Source organism: Poecilia formosa, unplaced genomic scaffold, assembly GCF_000485575.1.
Source record: "Poecilia formosa unplaced genomic scaffold, Poecilia_formosa-5.1.2 Scaffold5, whole genome shotgun sequence".
Lineage (NCBI taxonomy): Eukaryota > Metazoa > Chordata > Actinopteri > Cyprinodontiformes > Poeciliidae > Poecilia > Poecilia formosa.
In genome coordinates, this window is record NW_006799944.1 from 2,266,773 (window position 1) to 2,285,953 (window position 19,181).

Below are 19,181 nucleotides of genomic sequence, written 5' to 3' on the forward strand. Positions count from 1 at the left end.
GTAAAGCCAGACGAAACAGTTCTGCAAACCTTGATCAGACACTAACAATTAAGAGGAACACAAATGCTAAACCTTTGCAAAAGAAAAAAAAAAATGATTAGTGAAGCTATTTTCTGCTGCTTAGTTGCAGCTCTCCCCCCTCCTGGTGAATTGTGGGGCTGATCGATAGGCCTACGCTCATGCAAAGCGTACTAGTGCAGCTAAAAATAGCATAAACCCGATGCATTACATCACTGAGGGAGTAGGGGTCTGAACCATCTGCCTGCATGTCCATCCGAGCCTTTCCAAAAGACTTCCTGCTTCCTTTTCCACTGCAAAGACTTCTTCTACCTTGCCTTCTTTATCCCACTTTTTTTTTTTCCTGGCCTTCCCACCTACTCCATCTTTACATCTCATCTCCCCTCCTCCTCTTTCCCCTCATTTCTCCTTCACCTCCCCCTTCTTTCTAACAGCTACCGGTTTGATCTAGCTGGCTCCAGCATCAGCCAGCACCCAGCACTGTGTCATTGTGAAGATTTGAGAAAGAAAAGCTAAATGTATGCTTTTCTTATTCCAGCATTCTTCGTCTAATCGTCGGGCATCAGTGAACCACAATCTCTCCCAGCAAAATTGTAATTTTGACCGTCCTTGGCAAGTATTACAAAGAGAGCCTTGCAAACGATTCAAAATCGTTTCACGTTTGTTTATATTACAAGCACAGAGAATTTACAGCTGCGAGTCTCTGGAAGTGCATCCAAACGAGATTCGTACGTCTAAAGACTGATTTGTTTTTTTGTAGATTATTCTTTGCCAAACAGCCCAGAATTAGCGAATTGGAAGGAGAATATCTGCAATCAACAACTTTGAAGTCTTGCCACAGTTTTAAGTCCGAACGCTGACTACAACACTTGAATACGCTGCGATCTAAACTATTCCTTTATGCCTCACTGACTCAAGCCTTTAGGAGTCTCATACAGGTTTTCTTCAGTTGCCCTGTGTTTAACTCCACACGTCGTCTAATCAACTTTGACCAGCTTCTGTGTCCCTGCTGAAAAAAAAGAAGCATTCCCACAACACGATGCTTTCCCCACCCTATTTTACCATGGGGGCAGTGTACGGTGTGAGTCACAAATGCAGCCAATGTCAGCTCAGTTGATTGTTGTATTTAGGTGAGTCAGAGTAAATGGGGCAGAATGTGTTTATTTTCCCATGCATGTGGAGAAGCAGTTGCACGCCTGGATTGATAGTTTAATATCATAATGTGTGCATATGCGCATTGATTGCAAATGTTATGCAGCAGTTGTGTAAGACAGAAGAGCTAAAGTTCACAGGTGTTTTGTGTTGAATCTTGCATTGAGCCACAGATGCTGAACAAGCTGTTGGCAGATAAATATCCACCCCCCTTGTGGTCTGTTTTATCTCCAAACAAGCACAACGCTGCACCTCCACTTGCCTGTGTGAGTACACACACAGCGGGAGCGGAACAACGTGTCTGTGGTCCAGCGTGCAACGCTGCGGGACAATATCTAGAACCTTCACCTTGGTTCTGGGAACAGCTGATATATTTCTTGAACAAATTGGAGGCCAGGAGTCAGAAAGTTTCTCTTTGATCTTGTGTGACTCAGCAAAAAGAGGATCAAAACATGAGAAAGTGTCAGCAAGTTCACCATGTCTTTGGTGGAAAATACTTCTATTCTAGGATATTCACAAATCTTGACGAATCACAGTTCTGGGTTGTTGTTTTTTTTTAATGCATTCTATTATAGATTGCATATTTCAAGGAGTGCATGCACACAAACAGTGCCCACTATGCTATTTTTGTTGTGACCCTACCATTTGTTGTACTGCACGCTTCTAGATGCCAGTGGCAGCACTCACTCCTCCATATGCGCGCTCCAAGCTGAGCCACCCACATGAAGCACATTTAGCTGCATTCCAGTAGGCCTCCTCTTCCTCCTGGTCCAACAGTCAACGAGCAGCCTCCCTGATTTTCCATCACACCGGGACCACTGCTGAGAAGCCTCTAGAAGTTCTCTTCCTCAACCTCCGGAGGGAAGCAGACTGAGATCTCTTTGCAACACAAACCCACGCGGACAGAGTGGTGTGCATCTAGCACAGCTGTACAAACAATGTAAGCAGCTGTTCAAGGTCAACTCCTTGAACAAGCACACTCAGCGGGTCTGCTTTGGCCTTCCGCAGACCTCAATGGATAAGTGTCTACCTCAGCTGGGGCTGGTACTGTAAGCAGGGCTCCTTTATCAAGCTAAGTGATGCATAGACCTTTCTCCATTGATTCCCAATCAGGACAAGGGATTTGTCTTGAAAAACCATTCCTTTCACTTCAGCCTTTTCACATTTGTCATACGAAATACTGGACTGACTTCTTACGAAATTAGGTCACATAGGTTTGATGGAGGAGTATCAGAGGAAGGGAAGTTGAAAAAAAATGCAGACATTTAAGGTTTTCATCTGATGAAAAACTCTATACCATCTTAACTTCAATTCACAGTTACGACCTACTTTGTGTGTTGAACTGTGACATAAAACACAGATAAAACAATGACGTTTGTGGATGTAATGTGACAAACAGCAAGGGGTGTGAATACTTTTACAAGCCGCTATAAAACACATCAACTGTATCCACTCTAAGATGCTTTTATTGTGATCGCGATACGTGAGCGAAATCAGAAGTTAGAAATCCTTTGGCTTGTAGATGATTTTTCCAAAAGTCTGTTAAAGAAGCAACAACAATCAACAGGCAATCTATACGGGACACATCTACCATCATCTGTCAGTAGGAGGCTTTGAAGCCAAACGGTTACTGAGCTGTGTGATTTAGATTTAATTAGTACTGGCGCTGAGCAGAAACGCCAGGAGCCCCGTAAACACCTGCCTTCTTCTTTTTCTTCAGAAGGCTTAGATTCAGTGAACAAGTCGATTGAAAGACTAAACTAACTTTCAACTGTTTGAGAATTTTGGTTTAATCCGCTTATATTCATTTATTACATGTTTTTTTTTTCCTTACCAGCAGGGAAATTTGCTGATATGAGGTCAGTTTGCCAAAGTTTACTCTCCACAGGTGCATTTATTCTCACAACAAAACCTGCATCAGTTGATTTGTGCATTTTTTATTTTTTTTTTATCCATGTAGTTATTTCCAAGTCTGTACCAAAAAGGGTTTAGTCATAAAACGAAGCAGCTCTCAGGGTAATCATTGATCAGCCACTTCATTCACAGCTGCTGCGGTTGGGCTTCAGTCGTAGAGCTTTAGCGACCCCTATAGGCTACTTTTGAAAAGAGTTTGCAACTATGATTAAGATATGTGAGTAACAGTTTGAAAGGCTGATTTAAATGGCACATATCAATTTGCAAAAGCTGTTTCCCCAGTCATTAATCTATTTTGGCACTGCTTTTCGATAACGTTGAAAACAGCTGTGTGAACAGAGTGACTTGATTGTGACGGAGCGTATATGTACGATGTGTCAATGCTTGTTATGACCTGTCTGAATTCTGAGTTTTCCAGTGAATACACTGAACATCACTTTAAAGCTGCAGCACGTAGCTTTACTAAAAAAAATATATATATTTTTACATATTTAAAAAAAACAACAACTATTACATAGTTTCCTGACAGTAGACTACGTCCTGACATTTTTCAGACAGATCATTTGTAAAAAAAAAAAATTATCCAGCTCCTCTGCCTCCTGCCGTCTGCAAAAATTACAGCGCTTCCAGTCAAAAACAACCAATCAGAGTCAGGAGGCAGGTCTTAGCGCTGCCAATGTTGCTCATGTACATGCTGCTCAAACAATGCTCTCTGCTGTGCTACAGCTTCTTCCTCACAGCAGAGCTCATGCTAGTTAGCATGAACACTGATGATGGCAGATAAACAGTTTTCCAGTAACGGTAAGTTGCTTCTCCGTCCGAAGCACAGCTGCAGCGCATACACAAGCACGATTGACAGAGATAAGACTGTCCTCCTGGCTCTGATTGGTTATTTCTGATTGGTAGAACTTCATGGAGGAAGCAAAGGGGCTTAATTTTTTCACAGATTATCTGTCTCATTATACTGCCGTGACTTAGTGACAGTTCTAATAAATATGTAAAAAACATATATTTATAAATATATTTTTACATACTGCAGCTTTAAACTCCAAATATCAAATCAAGCTCATGAACAGAAACTCTAAACAAAGAGTTTAAGGCCAGTCTAAACAAAATGGAGTCATTACAGACACAGTTATCTTAGATTACACTGAAAGATGTTTCCTTCCTGTATTTAAGCCTTCCTGATTCACTGAGGAAGTTGGCGGCTCTCGATTGTCTATTTTAGGTCACAGAGTCGGCCCTCCTAAATCCACAAGCACAATTTCACTTCCTCTTTTTTTTTTTTGAAATGCGTCAGACTTCCCATCTCACTTCAATAGCTTTAAGCTTTCTATTCAGTTGCATTTAAAGAACTGTCACTCTTAACAATGAAGCAAAACAAACAAACAAACAAAAAAAAAAACAAAACGATACCGTATTACTACAAGTGACACAAGAACTGCAAAACATTCTGCTTGGCTTCATTTGTAAAGCTGCTGCAAAACATCACGTCCGAGGCGGCAACACGGGCGACCTCAACAAGTTCATGGTAAACAATTGTGAAAACCTGCAAAGTTCAGCCAACTCGGCACATGAAGCTCAGCCAAGACAAACTGGAACACCAAAAATAGAGCAGGACTTTGAGAGAGGCTCCCTGAATTCATTGACAGTATCGCAGCAGTACTGGTTCATCAGGTCACTGACGAACTAAATGACTCCACAGTCAGAAGAAAATTTCAACATTAATGACCGTCATTAATTAATACATTAAGCATATATTAGAAGATCCATTGGTATTTCTAATAATCTTTGTGCTTAGTGAACGAGACAAAGGAAGTGTTTTATCTATGTTGCTAAGACTGTTTTTCTGCAGTACTCGTCAGCAACTTCATTCTTTTACTTTTAATTTATTTTATGTAATTTTTGGAGCCTCAGCGCTTTGGTCAACCTGGGATGGTTTCAGTGTGGATGGTTTTCAGTCCCACAACATGCAGCCACCACCAGCGTTTAACGGGAGGGATGGTGTGATCCCGTAATGAGGGGTGTGTTGAGTCTGTAATGCACATAGTCTTTTGCATGTGTGCCAAAGGATACGATTTTAGCCTCATACATTGGACTACATTCACATGTTTACCGTAGTGACTCTTATGGCTTTGCTCATATACTGTTGTTTTCATTTTTACTTTTCCGTACATATAAGATTTGTGGCATATCAGACTGTTATGCCACAAAGTCTTCCATCCATCTCCACTGGCTTCTCGACTGCTTCTCTGATGAACTTTCTCCTTTCAGAGTCGTGTCTCATTAGGTTTCCATGCTCTTTTCCTTTTCGAGTGATGGACTGAAAAGTGCTCTGTGAGATGTCGGAAGATTGGAATATTGTTTTATAACCTATTTTCACCGCTTTAAATGTTTCTACAACTTTATCCCTGACCTGACATGTTTTGCTGCTTGGTCTTCATGATCCTGTTGCTAAGACTCATCAGCAACGGGATGTTTGCTGACTGATGTTTTCAGATTTCTCACTATTGTAATTTTGTGTGCAAAGCACCGTTGTAAAATAACTAAAGGGGCGTGAAAACTCTTTCAAAGCAATATAGATTACGAATAAAAGGACAAGTAATGAACTGATGACATTTCTTTTGAAAAGCTGTGAGACTCGGATCTTTCAATCACAACTTTAAAACTGTCTCTATTGCAACTATTCGCTGATGATATGTAAGAGTTCATACGGTTTAGCTTAATATTTTAACAGCAGTCGGATAACAACTGCTGAACTCTCCTACTTCATGTGGAATTAGAGGAAAGTGTATTTATTTTAAGGGTCACCAGCTGTTAGGACAACACACATTTGGAAACCTCTAAATATGTAACTTCCAGAGTCCAGAGGGGTCAGAGTGAGTTTCAACCCTCCTGATGGTTTAAAGATCAATAATACAACTTTTTATTGGTCACTGAAGGCCCCACTGAAGGCCTACATGCAGCTGATTCTTAGAAGTTGAATAGATAAATCACACAGATTATGCACAAACAATAAAAAATAAAAATAAAAATACTGTTTTGCATTAGTGCAGACCAGCAGCACCTTGAGACATAAGCGGAAACGAGAATAGCACGTGGTATAAATACACATATGTCAAAAGACAGCAAAATGCAAAAAGCAAACAAAAGAACTGATCGAATTACACAGAAAATAAAGCCATGAAAGGCCAAATGAATATGATTTGTGGTGCCCTTTAAAACTCTTAAACTTTTTCTTCTACTTTTTCCCCCCCCAAACAAACATCTGAAATGATTACTATGCATTTGTATTCAACCCGCTTGAGTCAACACTGTGCAGAACAGAATTCTGTGGCTTGTACAGCTGCAAGTCTTTTGAGGGACTAAATGTGAGGGATTCTCACATTTAGAGGCTGAAAGTTTTGACCGTTCTTCTTTGTGAATTATTTTACGAACTGACCACATAAATTTCGAATAAAGTACATCGAAGCCTGATGCTGTAATGTGACAAAATGTGGAAAATTGATTGGGCAGGACTTCTTTCTCGAGGCGCAACACTTTGCAAAGTTCAGACTCCCATTTCAACAAAAGGGAGAACAAGAAAGGTCAACAGCGAGGAACATGTTGCAAGAAGGACGGTGCTGCTGATCTCAACAGCGCCGGATCAGACTGTGAGCAGATCAAGTCAGGACAACACTAAGCACCTGGCGTGCAGCTGTAGCTAGTGAGAGCGTAATGTGAGTCTCCCAGGAGGCCATCTTCACCTCTCCACTGTCTTGTCTGCACACACACGCAGTAATAAAGGGTCCTGAGTGCTGATACTTTATACCCTTCCATCATCTGCCAGCCAATAGCTCAGCCTGACAGACACAAGAGGCCTTAGTATTGCATTAAAGTCCTATCAAGGACATTTTGTTTTCTTTGGCAGGGAGTGCAGAAGGGAACCATTGATAAATATCATGATAGTAAGGATATTTTAGGAGAGGGCATAAAAAGCTGTACCTGTTCTTCCTCTATCTACTATTCTTGATGCTTTATTTATGCACAAGCATAGATTTGATCAAAAATAACGGGGGCTCTCTTACGTCTGCTGGAGATCTGCTAAAACCCAGACATTCTAACTCGCTCTGTTTATGGATTTAAATGGATTTGGTCATGATGGGAACATATAAACATCCCTGGAAAGCGCACTTAATGCTGGCGTTTATCTCATTTCCTGAACAAAAATGGTAAAGTCTTGGACCGCTCAGTCATTAACTTTCCCGCTTGATAGCTGAGCTCATCGTTCTGGGTTGAAATAGAAAATAAAAACTTTTGTCAGTCAAACGGCTTTTATATTTTTGCTCAGGAAGGGATAGCGACGGTGGCTGGTGTTGCGTAAGAGTGAAAGAACTTGATGTTGGGTTTGGCCATGCGTGGAGTCTGCAGAACAAACTTCTCAATGCTGGAGTCGGTTCAAAAACTGACAGGAAATCCTTAACAACAGGAAATAGGAGTCACTGAAACACCTCCCAGAAGCAGGAATAAAACACTGAAACTGCTGGGGAAAACGTTCACACACTACATGACGTGTGTGACACTGTACTCACAATGGATGGAGTTTAAATTTTGCAAGAGAGAGATAGAGAGTAGATTTCCTTTCCCACAATAGCATTTTGTGGCTGTACACCCACATTTCCATTAAATGCTTCATTGGCAGCTACAGACAGAACGGTAAAGTGAGGCGCTGACAATACATGCACAATAAAAAATAAAAAAAAAGCTTTTTGAGCAATAAAACCTGCAAACCTATTCTGCTGTATTAGTAACACAAATAAATACAACCAGAATGGACCAATTCATTGGCATTCAAGGTAAACATTTGTAAAGAGTCTAAAAACAAATTCATTGTTCAGTCAGTGAGAGCCTAATCTCACGCTAAAAATGTAGAAAACCCCAAAGCGTACTTTGAACACAATTATGTGATTGTGAAATAGATATTCCATGTTAACAAATGCATTTCATTTATTTGGAATAGCCATAAATGGGCTTAAATGGGTTTCCTTTGGCTGCAGGTGGACAGTCATAATTAAGAGAGAGGCTTGAAAACATCAGCTTGTGAATAACCAATCTAATGTTAATTCAATAATTAACATCACTGAAATCTTTGAAATTCACAGACATTTTAGATCAAGAACATCTGATGAACTCAACAGGCTTCTCTTTGGGGTTTTCAGCAAAGTAATCAAAAAGTAAATATTACATTTCCAGTACATCACAAGTCTTAAAACGCTGAATGTTTTTATCCAAATCATGACTTTAGCAGAAACCTTTTATTGCGAATTATATTTCCAGCAGTTTGCTTTCGATCACGCTTTTCTGATTTAACATGTTTCGTGCTAAAACCCTGATTGTTGTTGCACCAACACATTTGAAATGTGGGATTAAGAAGGTCATAAGGATTTACAGAAAATGAGAACATTTACACACTAAACACAATTTACTCCGGAACCGATGTAAAGTGACTCACAGATCGATTTATCTTCTGCTCTTGCTTGTATCCCTACTTCTTATTATCTCCTAATAATAACTAACCATGTTGCTCGAGGCCTGAGATGCTTCCTAACTCATCACTGGATAAGGTTGAGAAAGGCCATGCAAAATAAAAAGAGGACAATTTTATTTAAAAACTATTCAAAATAATGCAGAGGAACCCTCTGAGGGTTTTATTTTCATCAAATTTCAAATGATTTAAACTCTTAAGCTCTCAGAGAGAAAAGGGACATCATTCCCATTCCCTCTCTGTGGCTGTAGCTGGTGGAGACAGACATTAATCCTAATGGCAGCTCTAATTTTTTCCACACACAGAGGACAGAGGCAGTGACTAACTCCAGTCACCACATGAGGAGAGGCCTCTTTGTCACAGGCAGGGCTGGAACAGAAGCTGACAGTCCAAACCAGGAGTGAAGCATTAACGAGGCCGAAGACCGGGAGTGCAAGAGACAGTGCTGTCATTGACTTCTTCTCTGCTATTTGCAGGTCCGATGGCTTCTTCAAGTTCACACTGGAAAATCAAGGCACAGTTCATAAACAAGAACTACAAAAACTCGACTATGATCCGGCAGTGATAGGTTATTTAGACTAGTTGTGGTGGCGGAGTGAGAGCAGCAGCACAAACACGGTCTCCAGGTGTCCTCCAAAACCTTTCTGTTTTGGTTTTGTTAACAGAGTGAACCCAATGAGGAGCAACATGTGTCTGGAAGTTTCTGCAGTGGAGGAATGCAGTCAGACCTCTTGTTATTTCCAGGGACAAAAAGCTGAACACTGTTCAGACTCTTTGCAAATTTACCACACAGCTTCAGTGATCATTTCTCTAAACTGCACAGGATTCAACATGTAAGCTCAAATAAATATAATACACGCCTACTAATATTTGAATAAATGGCCCTTAGCAAGCTGCACTTTGATCATGAATTTCTGTAGCCATCAGCAAGTGTCTGTTATTGCAGGTGCAGCTCAGAGTGTCGCTACTGACAGAAATGGGAGTTTATTAAAACTGCTTCGTCTCCTGGCACAGACTCTGCTTTTAAGCATTAAGCCTTGCCCAAGCATGAAAGGACCAGAGCATTACAAAGGTCCTCGTTGAAGCCTAATAGTTTTATTTATCACTTTTCAAGTGTAGACCAGTGAAGTTGCTACACTTGGAGATAGTTCATTATTCTGTTCTCCTTGGTTAGGGCACCAGTGTCACTGGCAGCAAAACGGATGCTCAGAATGGTGCTTAGACGGCGGAAACCCTCTGGCACACGGTGACTGAAACCTTACTTTCTTTCTGGTGGACAGTAACAGAAGTCCTTCAGTGGTTTGCAGTTTATGGTTGTTCTTGAACATCCTGACCAATTTCCTTTTCGGGTGATTGTTTGGTTCATATGGTTTAGACCTGGACTAATTTGGGTTTTCCAGTAAAACAATCATCCTAAACACACATTAAGAGTAGTTTTGAGATTGATAGAGCAGGCTAACAATAAAATCCAACCTCATGGGAAAGCCTTTGTACTTAAAAGGCATGCTATGAAATCTACCACCTTAAATGAACTCGAACAATTCGGTCAAGCACAGTAATCAAGTATAAAAGAAAAAAAAATATCCAGCAAGAAATGTGAGGACGGTTGGTAGCAACTAAAACGTTTACGGTAGAGGTGCCACTGGTGAAGGTACTCTTAAGAAATAGAGGTAGATACGACCATAAATTCAAATTTTTAACACATGCTCTACTGTAAGTAATCACTGGGTCATTGTTCTAATCTGAAAACATTAAACTTTTTTACACTATAATATTCATACAAATGAGCGTAGGGGTAAAGGAGGTCATTTTACAAAGATTTAAGGAAATCAAAGCAGTTTTACCTTTTTTTTTTTACCAGTTCAAGTTCACTCATTTTTTTTTACAAGTAAAACAATAATCTAATCCAAAAATATAAAATCTGGAAGTGTAGGAGGACCAGTGACTAGCCTACAAGGATGACAGAATAGCCTGACACCAGTGACAGCTGCTTGGCCAGGGCTGAAAGGAAACCAGGGAACAGTGAGAACAAAACTGCATATACAAATTACCTATTGGTGGGGGGAGGTTGATTTAAACATAAGTATTTTCGTATCACCCATTTCATTTCCAAGACAAAGAGATTGTGTGAAGGAACATGTGGGCTGATCTCTTATTGAGCACACCAGCACACTTGCAGCCATCATCGCTTCCAAATGATTGCTGGCACGACTAGACGGCCTCCTGTCTTGAGGGGTCCACCTCATTAGGTGATAACACATTTAGCTGGAGCTCCAGCTTGTGAATCTGGACATTGAACCTCCCTTTCATTAACGGATCTTGGCTCGGGAGCCGGAGAACTGCAACGGGACCGCTAAAGCATCGGCACAATCGAGGGGAAAGAAAGCCTCAAAGTACAGTCGAGTATTAAACTGAGAGAACGGGCTGGAATTTTCCATCCAAAACCCTTTCAGGTTCTGCCTGGGCCATAAACGGGTCAAGACTGTGGAGGCTAGCCCCTGAAGTCTACTTCAGAGTTGATTGTGTTTGTCAACCAATGAGGACAGAGGGGATCAGTGGAAAATTACCAGTCCCGCACTCACTCACGCACAGACGCACACAATCTCACACACACACACACACACATACACACACACACGATCAGAACCAGATGAAGGACTGACCTGTAGCTACATATCTATCTCACTCAATGGTTGCGTTTCTAATGGCCGCAGGTGCGGGGTGGACATGGCTGCGTTGTCAGGACGCAGCAGCCCGCAAACTGTGCAATTGATGATATGTGATGATGTGTGTATTCACATCCATGCACATTTCCAAGAAAAATACCTGTGAGATATCTTGCAGGCCAAAGAGATGGCTTGGCAGCATGCATGTGTTTCTCTGTGCATGTGTTTGCTCTGTCTGCGTTTTGATTTAATTTAGCGATTTGAAATAAGATCAAGATCAACACATTGATCATGATTTATTCACATCCAGCAGCCTTTTTGCTTGTAATACCCTGCAGAAGTATTCATACCCCTGGACATTTTTCAGGTTTTGCTATGTTACAACCTCTATCAATTATACAGTATTTATTCTTTTTCTTTTTTTTTTCTTTTTAATAAAAATTTGGTAGACTATTTAGACGCTCCAATAGAACTGGGATATTCCTCTACCAGATTAGGATTAGGTTGTACTAACATGTTTGATTTAATCTTTGGTAGATTTAATTCACACCCAACTTTTATGTCTTTTCCAGACTCCAACCAGTCTTTATCCGCACCACTGTTGAAAACAAAGCATCTCCACGGCATAGAGACGCCGACACATATGAGCGTCATGAGTCCCGATGGGGATGTGTGTTTATAGAGTAATGCACCTATTTCATTTATCCTGCTTGTATCGACTTTTAAGGATAACATAAAAATCAGGTGTGAATTTGTGTTAAGTTAAATCAAAAAGCCAAAACGTTACCTGAGTTCCAAGGCAGGCCACCAACATGTGAGTGAGCAGTTTGGCAGCAAACATGGGAGAATGGGAGCACAGTACATGGGATACGATGGCCAATGCAAACCCTAAAAAAAATGAAAAATGCATTGATAATTTATTACAACTTATTAAGATATCCATAGGGACCAATATGACAAATTAAACTCCAAACTAAAACCTGAATATAAGCCTTTAGTTGGAGCATATTTGATGTATCTTTCACAAATGAAATATTTGAAAGAGAAATAAAAATAAAAAAACAGTTTTTCATACCTGAGATACAAATAAATCCTGACGCAAAGAAGGCCTCGTTGTAGGATGCAAGTGCAACAAACTCTGCATGCGCTGCATAGACAGACAAGTGGGAGCATGCACACTCCACATAACTGCCACTTTCCTTCACAACCCTGCAGTAGTGTCCATCAGATGACCAGCTAGCAGAGAAGAGAGTTTAAGAGAGGAGACAAAGCAGGTTGAGATTACATATTTCTTTATACTTTTCCCCTTTAATGTTTGAGGATTTTTAGATCTCACCCACCTGAAAATAGAATTTAAAATATGTGTGAGTTGCACAAGGGGGATTCAGATTTCTCAAGCAAAGAAAAAAATCTGGAATAGGGTCTTTACAGCGATGAAAATCTAAGAAAATAGACAACATATACGTTTTTCCGATTTGTGTGGGATTTGCGGAAACAGCTAACTAATCATAATGGTTGTTTCTTCTCAGCCTTTTGAACTCTCGGCCTCACATGTATTTTCTCTTCCCTTGTGTTTATTCATCCCAAACAGCTTCACTGGCCAAACCATACCTGCCAATTTTTAACTTGTAACAGCGTGTTCCAGCCAAGTGTTCCCATTCCACGCCCTAGAAATGTCCTCCAGAAACTGACTCTGGGTGGGAGGACACAGAGTGCAGCAGCTGGAATGTCCAAATATGAGAACAAAAAAAGACATGCTCTGGCCTTTAAGGAGCCTTAATAAGAGACCGAACTTGGACTTTTCACCGGAAAGGAAACTGTTCCTTGTCACAAAATAAAAGTTAATAGCTGAGAAATAAAGAAAGGAGGAAATTAGAGAGGTTGAGGCAGCGAGAGCCGGAGTCAGTGACCTCTAACTCAGCCATTGCTGGCTATTTAAAGGGAAAATATCATAAAACATTGCTTTTTCTGTGCTTGGGAAAACAGTACAGAATTTATCTGTGCAACTAAAGTCATAATTAAGTAAATTGATGGTGGGGAATATATGTCACTGAAGCGTTGTTGATATGTGTGAGTGGCGGGGGGGACGTAGAGCATGTCGCACAATGAAATAATCAACCTCTTCTATTTTGATCCTAACCCAGATGAATTCATGCAGTTTACCTCATTTGGTCTTTGCTAATTTCTTTATTTGAAAAATGAAGGCAGTGATCAATTGCAAATACACACCACATTTTTTTCTGATTTTCACTTGCAAGAATAAAACCATACGATAGAGTTTGTAGTGAACACACTTAGGATGATTATAAGTGATATGAATACATTTCTAAGGAGCTTTATATCCCAAATAAGAAATTCACCTGTCATTTACTGTTTTCAACCTTTTATTATAATTTGGTGTGTCAAAGACAAATCCAAACCAGCTGCCCAGTGCCAAACTGTAAATGAGGACCTTAAACAGCCTTAGGCCAAAACCTTCAGGCAAGTAAGTGCTGACATATATTTTAAAGATGGATTCCTTGACTTAAAGTAATGACATAATATGAACGGTTTTAATGGAAAGTTAAGCCTGTACAAGCAAATTACAGGTAAGTGGATTGAATTAATATACACCCTTCCAGTCACATTAACCACTCAAATACTTTACACTACAGACTCGCACAATTATACACTGGTTTTTTAGGGTTAAATGTCTTGCCAGATCACATCATATGTGACAAAAAGAAGCTGGAATGGAACCAATAACCTTCTTATTGCACAACAACTACTATCCCACTGATACGAAAAGGTCCCAAAACATGTTAATAGAGACTTGTTTTTCATTGCACCCTGAAATAGTTAACCCTAATTTTGTGACAAACATATGTCTATCAGTACATGACTCTGATCACAAGTGTTTTCACCTTGCAGTGGTTTGGTTCCAAAGAAGGCACACAGATGCTCCTGGTTTAACTTGCTGACCAGGAGCGTTGACCCGATATATCACCTCATTGCCGTCTTCTAGGGGTCGTGACCCTCTCTCCTGGAGACTAACTGAAAATACCTGCAAACAGAAGCAGCAGCGGCAGGGAGATCAGCGTCAGAGTCTAAAACGATTAAGATATTTTATATTTTTGTGACAATGCTGCCACCTAGTGTTTGAAAAGAAATCTTAAGTAAAATAATTATCCGCACGAATTAGTTCAAATTGCGCAAGAAGTTTCCTACCTTCCCACTAACAGCTGTGACTGTATGATTGGTAAGAAACCAGTGTTCAGTCCTGAACTCGGTCAGCTGAATCCTGCTGAGGTTCCTGCAGTCTGCTGACGAGGCTGCTGGCACAGGCAGCAGCGCATCTGGAAGCTGGAAGAAGTCAGCATTACGGCCCCTGTATTTGTGTCCATTAATTTGGGTTGGGTACCACTGGAAGGCAGATATGGTCATAAATGGGCATGTTTCCATGACAGTGCCCATTCTGTAGAAAATGAAAAAAAAAAAAAGGAAACATTTGTAATATTAAGGATTGTGATTGTGCATTTCATTAAAATGCTGAGTTTTAATGCAAAACACTTACATCTCACACTGGAGATGAGAGATAAGGGAGAAAGCGAATCGCTCTGCCACTTCAACAAGGTGACTGAGACCTCGGGTGTCAATACGGCTAGGATTGGCCAGAACGCATAGTAGGTCAAAGGTCAAATTTTGGCTGCTTGAATGTAGGGGAGTCTGCTCTGCCTCCGCGAGTACCTGCATCAAGAAACAGAACAGCTTTGAATGCAACCTGATAAAAACAAATCAAATACTTCACAAAAAATGATGTATGTTGAATTACAACGATGTATCTTTTCAGCGTCATTCAGTCACTTAGAATCATGTTGAGTGACATTTGAAATCTTTTTAAAATGAACACCTGTAATTCAAATGTGCACCTTTTTGCATAAAGTAGTAAGATGATTTTTTTTTTTTTTCTTACGGAAAGGAGCAGCAGCTCCACTCCAAGCTCTCTCTGAATGACATTATCTCTAAGGATCAGTTCTTCCTCCATGTGGAGAAAGTGTATTTCAGCCACTTGTGTCTTGTCTTTACTAGATTATCAAATGGATTGTGTATAAAACAGCTGGTTTCTACTGTAACCTCTTACCTTCCCAAGAGTTTCAAGAACAGCTGTCATCTGCTCACGAGAGAGAGCCGATGTGGATTTACTCTTAAGTCCTTGCAGCACCTGATTTATTATTGTTGGGTTGAGAGGCTGATGTAACGGATCCAACAAGGCCCACACAGACTGACTTGCCACGTTTGACACCAGAGTCACATTGGCCCGTCCAAACTGGGAGTGAACACTGGCTCCTCCTGAAGGACTGTAAAGCTCCACCTGGAAGCGCTTCGGTGTGGGTGAAGACGAGGCGAGGTCCGGCGTCAAGTAGATGTCTAGTGTTGACACGTGGCTCCCAGGTTCAAAGGTCACTTGACCCTCTTGTTTAGGAAAATCCATGCCCGCTTTAGCAGGCCAGATGACATAAGGACCAACCATCTCTTCCTTGTTAAGTTCCTAAAGCAGAATGAAACACGTCTTCGACATTCAAAGAAGCACTGTGATTATTACCAGCGATTATTAGAACTGCCTGTACATCAGACTTTTACTTAAATGCACTTCTGTTGAAGAACAGAGCTCACCGAGTCCGAACTCTCTCTGTAATGTTTGTTTATGAGACATACTGACCACACCGTATTATCTTTGGTGAAAGTCCTTCTGCACTACTCCTGGCTTTTATCATCCACATCCTCTAAGAGATGAAAGCACATCACCAAATGTGTCCGAAAGGATTTTTTTTGGGTTTTTTTTGGAGTAGACTAGAGACTGCCTTTAATCTCCAATATCAAAAGCATTTACTTCGTATAGTGCAAGCAATTGATCTGGGTGCAGACAAAACAAAACATCAACCTTCAGAAAAATGTAATTTTTGAGGTAGAACACGGGGAAAACTTTGGCTTTTTGAATTTCATGATGACAGGGAAACCAAACGCAGTGCAGACAGTTTTTATCCACAAAGCGCCTAAACCCCGCCAGCAGCTAGCAAGCAAAACATCAGAGACAGGCAGCGCTGGACGCTCTTCTACTGCTGCTGGTACTGAATATAAAATGACAGACCCGGCACCGAACCGACAACCAGACTCTGAACAACTGACCAGACACAACAGCCTACATTTTGGATGTATTGTTTTTACATCTAAAAAAAAATAATATTTCTCATCAAATGAAGTCTGTTGCTAAAACTAATTGTGGATCCCTTTCAAAAACAGACATGCTTTTGATACAGTTTATCATGAATCCTTGAGGGTTATGACATATTTTAAAATACAGTATTGTCTGTTACATGTTTGCGTCAGATGGTTTGGCTTATCCTTCTGCAGACTGAGGGACTAGTGCATTTTAATCACTAAGCGTATTTTGGTTTCATGTCCTCAGACCTACATGCATCAGGAAAATCCATGTGGTTGCACTTTTGGGCCCCAAGATGTTCTTTTTGCTGCATGTGCAAAGGTTTTTGCAGAGTTTGAAAAAAAAGCATTTAATTATGCATAACTGTATAACTGGAACTCCTTGACAAATGACCTACATATTCAGAAAAACATCTACTTGAACATTTTTAAAGACTTCTAAAAGATTTAAAAGTAGTCAAATCTATCTGTGGATATTTAGTTGAAAACACTGAATATGTAAGCATCGTTTGTAGTATGTGGTTTGTCATGTCATAACTTTACCAATACATCCTGAGTACCATTTCTGGTAAATAAACCTTAGAAACAAAGTACATGATCTCTTACCACTGTGTGATATTGAAGAGTCATGGCTGAAGCTGTGCTCGCTTGCCTGTAGAGCTGCAGGCTGAGCCTTGTGGTCATCACAGTAGTGACTGGCAGTCTATGACCCACAGAGAAGTACACAACACCCTGCGGATTGTCGCTCTCCGCCAAGGTGATGTTGGCGAAACGGGTTGTGTCGTTGATGGAGGCACCAGCTCCCACTTGATAAATCTCCACCAAGAACCAGGCCTGGTATTCTGGTTCCTGGAGTAAAGCAGATGGGTGACTCATATTCAAAGGTGAAAAACACAAATAAAATGATATAATGCAAATTTTTGCTGAGGGTATTTTACCATGTCATCCAGAACCTCCAGAAGGAAAGCACAGAGGATCTCTCCTCTCCGACAAATGGCCACTCCTGAAGTCTGCACAAGCTGTGAGGTTAGGTTGACTCCATCTTTAACCAGGCTTAAAGATTCCTCACTGAAGGTAGCCCTCCAGAAGACCTGCAAATCTTCAAAAGCTCTAAGCAGCAAACGAAAAAACATCGTTCTTTATGAACAATAAATCAAATTCCAGTAGACGAGATTCATTTTCGGGCTACTAATTTGAAAAACTCCATTATTTAGCTTTATTTCATTACCTGTTTTTCTGTCTCTGTAGGTAGAGCAGAGCAGTTCTGTTCACTGAATCTTCATCGAGAACTTGACCCATCAAGGAGCCGAGAGTAAAGCCTACAATACCGTTATGAAGGTCACTCCCTAATTTGGAAAGAAGGAGGTATGAAAAATAAAAGTGGATTAAAAGAGAGCAACACACACTAATTAATAAAATAATAATAAAAAAAACAAACAATGATTTTAGAAGTATAACTTCAAACCTAGATTACAAATTGTGGGCTATTTGTTGAAACCTTAATCTTCATTAGTGTGTCAATCATGGAAATACATGACAAAGTGCAAACAACAGCAAATGAGCTCAGAATACACACCTAATAAAACTGTAAATACTCATTTATATACACCACTAAATAATAGCTTATGTCAAGATTATTTATTTGCACATGTACTTTTTTTTTAATTCACAAACAAGTCAGAAGAGTTTTATGTTTTACCAAGGATAGTGATCTTTACAAATGATCCAAAGCCCTGGGACGGTCTGTCAGCGATCTGAGCTCCTCCCTCTGGATCACTGAGGTAGATGAAGAATACTTCCTGTCCCTCCGGCTCAGAGTCATCCAGGATGATGAGGACAACTTCCCTCTCTTCCTCGCCATCTTCCAAAGACACTACAGTGGACTCCAATCGAAAGTCCTGCTCTTCCTTTGCGAGAGCTCTGTCGGGCTCCAGAGTGAAGGGAGGACGTGTTGTACTTCCATCTGAGTGACGTAACATATCAATCAGCACAAGCTTGAGAAAAACTACAGGCTTAATAGGCATTAATAATTGCTGCTGTAAAAGAAAACGGACCTCCGTACGCCTGGACCCGAACCCTCACAGTCCCTGCGACACCATCTGACCTGCGCACCCGCAGCACAACCCTCCGCTCCTGCTGGTTTGCCTCGTCTCTGTCCTCTTGCACCTGGACGAGCTCAGGTCCAATGCTCAAAACTCCACCAGTTAGATCACTAGCCAGAATGGTGACAGTAGACACCCTGTGCTGTGGATGGATGCGAGGGGGCGCATCTGCCCAGGTTAAATTTGGAGTAGGGATCTCAACATGCGTCAAGTTGACGTAAAAGTACTCGTCGGGCTCTGACAGGGCATCGTCAACGATTGAAAGGTGAAAGGAAGCGTTTGTTTGTCGAGGTGAGTCGAACAGCGTTCGGCCAGCTGACACAGCGACAAAATCCTCTCCTGCCGCGGCGCTGCCCCCTGATGTAGTGTAGGACAGGTAGGTCGTGTTACTGCGAGACCCGTAGAGCTTCTGAACGTAAAGTGTTATTGTCTGGATGTCCTCTGCGATAACAAGTTGCCGGGAATCAGGAGCAAACTGGTAAATACCCAATGGTTCCACTTCTGCCACAGTAAAGCCTGACCTGTCAACAAAGGCAGACAGACTTAAGAGTCCAGTAACAGTTAGTTGAATGTTCAAGTGTTGCCTAAAGCCTTCTTTAAGCTACT

At 40.9% G+C, this 19,181-nt stretch overlaps 1 protein-coding gene across 4 annotated transcripts in view; it reads right to left on the bottom strand.

Annotated features, from left to right (window-relative positions):
• Window positions 1–19,181, bottom strand: part of adgrv1 (adhesion G protein-coupled receptor V1) — a 118,547-nt gene that overhangs the window by 36,788 nt on the left and 62,578 nt on the right. For all 4 annotated transcript variants that reach the window (XM_016677045.1, XM_016677041.1, XM_016677037.1 and 1 more), the window contains 11 exons: window positions 18,528–19,096; window positions 18,173–18,436; window positions 17,702–17,819; window positions 17,412–17,583; window positions 17,080–17,322; window positions 15,395–15,802; window positions 14,828–15,000; window positions 14,482–14,728; window positions 14,178–14,317; window positions 12,350–12,510; window positions 12,062–12,162 (listed from right to left, as the gene is read on the bottom strand). In XM_016677045.1, the coding sequence (XP_016532531.1) occupies window positions 12,062–12,162; window positions 12,350–12,510; window positions 14,178–14,317; window positions 14,482–14,728; window positions 14,828–15,000; window positions 15,395–15,802; window positions 17,080–17,322; window positions 17,412–17,583; window positions 17,702–17,819; window positions 18,173–18,436; window positions 18,528–19,096 (2,596 nt within the window). The remainder of the gene's footprint in view (window positions 1–12,061; window positions 12,163–12,349; window positions 12,511–14,177; window positions 14,318–14,481; window positions 14,729–14,827; window positions 15,001–15,394; window positions 15,803–17,079; window positions 17,323–17,411; window positions 17,584–17,701; window positions 17,820–18,172; window positions 18,437–18,527; window positions 19,097–19,181) is intronic.